The sequence below is a fragment of the Haplochromis burtoni genome, unplaced genomic scaffold (genome assembly GCF_018398535.1).
Source record: "Haplochromis burtoni strain Fernald_Lab_line unplaced genomic scaffold, NCSU_Asbu1 Contig_769, whole genome shotgun sequence".
Taxonomy (NCBI): Eukaryota; Metazoa; Chordata; class Actinopteri; order Cichliformes; family Cichlidae; genus Haplochromis; species Haplochromis burtoni.
The window spans coordinates 172,736-175,666 of NW_024583130.1; the positions used below are offsets into that span (position 1 = coordinate 172,736).

The 2,931-nt window shown below is 36.4% G+C and overlaps 1 protein-coding gene across 2 annotated transcripts; it reads right to left on the minus strand.

Annotated features, from left to right (window-relative positions):
• Nucleotides 1-326: 326 nt before the first annotated feature.
• On the minus strand, nucleotides 327-2,600 carry LOC102290407 (GTPase IMAP family member 7). 2 transcript variants are annotated; one of them, XM_005950321.2, is made up of 3 exons: nucleotides 2,543-2,598; nucleotides 2,337-2,438; nucleotides 327-1,408 (listed from the first exon to the last, which is right to left on the minus strand). In XM_005950321.2, exons 2-3 carry the CDS (start codon nucleotides 2,428-2,430, stop codon nucleotides 711-713), a joined length of 792 nt encoding a protein of 263 aa, XP_005950383.1. In that variant the 5' UTR covers nucleotides 2,431-2,438; nucleotides 2,543-2,598; the 3' UTR covers nucleotides 327-710. The 2 variants fall into 2 exon arrangements, with proteins under 2 accessions (XP_005950383.1, XP_005950382.1); XM_005950320.3 differs by having other exon boundaries at nucleotides 2,337-2,600.
• Between the last annotated feature and the right edge of the window lie 331 nt (nucleotides 2,601-2,931).

Genomic DNA, 2,931 nt, shown 5'->3' on the forward strand with positions numbered 1-2,931 from the left:
ATGTCTACGTGTATTTAAAATTGAGAGGTGGGCAACGATGCCAGGGGTGGGGTGTACACCCTGATGGTACTTTGGACTTCTTTTCACAATTAAAGCTTTACCCTGTATTTGTGGATGGCACATCAAACTGTCTTCACAGATGATGAAAGTAGGTGCTGTTGAGACCATGCAGCGATTACCATGACAGAATCATGCCTGTTTTTACTACAGTTTTAACCAATAGAGTTAACATCAGATATTTCTGTACAGATTTATTTTAAATTACTCAAAATATGCTTTACCGGATTTTCTCTTCCATACATATTTTTATCTTTTTATTTTTATTATTTTAAAGTTTGAAGTAATTTAACTGAAAACACTAATGCTGTTAAACAGTATTCAGAAAAGTAGGACATCTAGAGCTCTGACTCACAAAAGTACAAACTGTTTTGACGAGCTATGAGATTCAAGTGAAAAGTACATCAACACAGTAACAAATATCTTTAGTAGTGAAACATGTATAAAAATGAGGACAAAGGCTAATGTGGGTGGGGAAATAAAAACTACATTAAAAGTTGCAAGAATGACTTTTTTGTAAGAACTCCAACAAAGTGACTGAGAAAAGCTGCAATGTGTGTGAGAATCTTTAATCTTTATGCTCTCATGGCAAACCTGTTATACACGTTTTTTGTCATACCTTTTTGTCTATCCGATCTGTTAGTTCCTGTTCTTTAGTGATCATCTTTGCTACATTCTAGATTTCCAAAACTAACAATAGGTGCAAGTACACAAAACCACCCTTCTTTGTCTTTCAGTTTCTTCTGGGCTTTCTGGTACATCTCATTGGTGTAGTGATTTCCACCATTGAAGTAAACCATTTCCTCTATTATATCTAGGAGTTCTCTGACTTGGGTCCTGTTCTGTCTCTGCTTATTGATGAGTGAATGGTATCTTCCCCCACATTGGTTTATCAGCATTCGTACAGGTTTGCTTTCTCTCAAACAGTCATAAAGAGCTTTTTCCTCCAGCAAGTCAGCATGTGTAAACAGAACTATCGTATACATAGAAGCTTCTTCACCAAAGTTATCCTGGATCCACTTCACAGTGTTCTGCTCTTCTTTTGTGAACCTTGACTTCAGACTGATCACTAAAAGAAAAGCATGGGGTCCAGGAACTGACTCCTCAATGCACTCCTCAATGTTTAATTTCACTTCATCTTGTGATTTGGTTGTGTCATACAGCCCTGGAGTGTCAATCACTACAATTTTTCTGTCATCTATTGTGACCTCTTTTCTGTGACAGCTATTGGTAACAGACTCAAGGGACATGTTTATTTTAAAAGCACTTGGATCCCCCAGGATGGTGTTTCCAGATGCGCTCTTCCCTGATCCAGTTTTTCCGATCAGAATGAGTCTCAGCTCTTCCAAGCCTGGTAAAATTAATAACAGTACTTAATTTGATGTATTATGCATGATACTGAAATGATAACACTAAAACATACCATGACACCACCCGTGAGTCTTTATAAATGCTTGTCATTCAAATGTCATTTGTTCACTTGCTAATTTTAAAACTAAAATCTGAAAGTGATTTGCAAATACTTGTCCTAAAATACATAGCTGTTGACTTAGTTGTCGGGATTAAACACAGACAATTGCAAGACGGACAATTAGAACTTCTTTACGAATAAATGTTAGTTTCGATTAATCCCTTAAGAAGCCTGGTTTAACTTGTGCTGAGTGATATCTGTGAGGGAGTGTGATCTACTAGGAATGTGTAAATGTGCTACAGACGCATTTCACAGAAATTATTAATCTACTGATTTCTTTTATAATTTTTTATATAAGTTAAGCATAGCAATGAGAAAATGCATCCCACCTGTTCCAATACTCCTGACACATTAGTGATCCCTTATTTGTCAGAAGTATTAGAACAGCTGAGACGTATTTTCTCTTAAATACTATATCTCTGTCGCTTTCAAACCCCAAAGCACGCTGTGCCAATAATTGGTCCATGCCAAGGATCTACTTGTTTATCAGTGATTTGTTTATCAATTTGGATATAATGAAGGAACTGATCTCCCAGCCCATTGTTCCTTCAGTGGTGCTAGTTTCACTCATTATGCAAATGTACTGTTTATAAGATTGGGGAAACCTGCAGTCAGTTGAGACTGAGGAAGTCACTTGGATGAGTGACGAAACATTTCTCCCACTGAAAACGCTACGTCCAGATGAACATAAATAAACTTTTTATGGTATAATATTAACCACATTGTAAATAAGTTCAGCAGGATTGTAAATGTGTAAAAATACTTTATCATGTCATACCAAACTTGTTGCACAAGATTTTCTGCTTACCTTTTTGTTGAGTTCGGCAGTAGCGAATGTGTACAGACAATAAAACCAGCAGCAGTAGGGTGAGTCCTTGGATCCAAGCCTTTGTTCTGAACATTTCTGTAGCTGTAAGTTCCCAAAATTGTTTTTAAAGAAGGATAAAAGAAAAAACATTTTAAATGAACTGTTTGATGTCTATATGCAGTGTATCTGACTTCAAAGAAACATACTTTTGTGGTCCCTCAGGTGTAAGAAGTGTGTGTTATGTTAACAGATTCTTTAACTGTAAGGAGTGAGAGTATAGTGTAGTAAGAGTAGGGAGAACACACCCACTTACACAGCAAGTCTAATTTAGAGATACCACGTGAGCAGTCACCAACCAAACAAAATGAGCAAGTCTTGCGACATGTCATAGTTAGGAATCAAGTGGATGTGGTAGTAGGGAGGTTGTGTTTATTCAAGACTTAAGCAAGTGAAACACAAAGTACAAAAGTCTGATGTCTCAGAAATGTGTAAAATAAGACTAATTATATAATGATAAAATGTTATGAAACCGAGGCCCTGGGAATTTGTAAGGAGTTTATTCATCAGTTAAAGTAGAAAACCATTTTTAATGTAC

What these genes read in the sequence shown, in the direction of transcription:
- LOC102290407 (XM_005950320.3), bottom strand. Translation starts at nt 2,430, where the DNA reads ATGTTCAGAACAAAGGCTTGGATCCAAGGACTCACCCTACTGCTGCTG. An exon ending in CTGCCGAACTCAACAAAAAG is followed by an intron (nt 1,409 to 2,336) that starts GTAAGCAGAAAA and finishes TAATTTTACCAG; the next exon opens with GCTTGGAAGAGCTGAGACTC.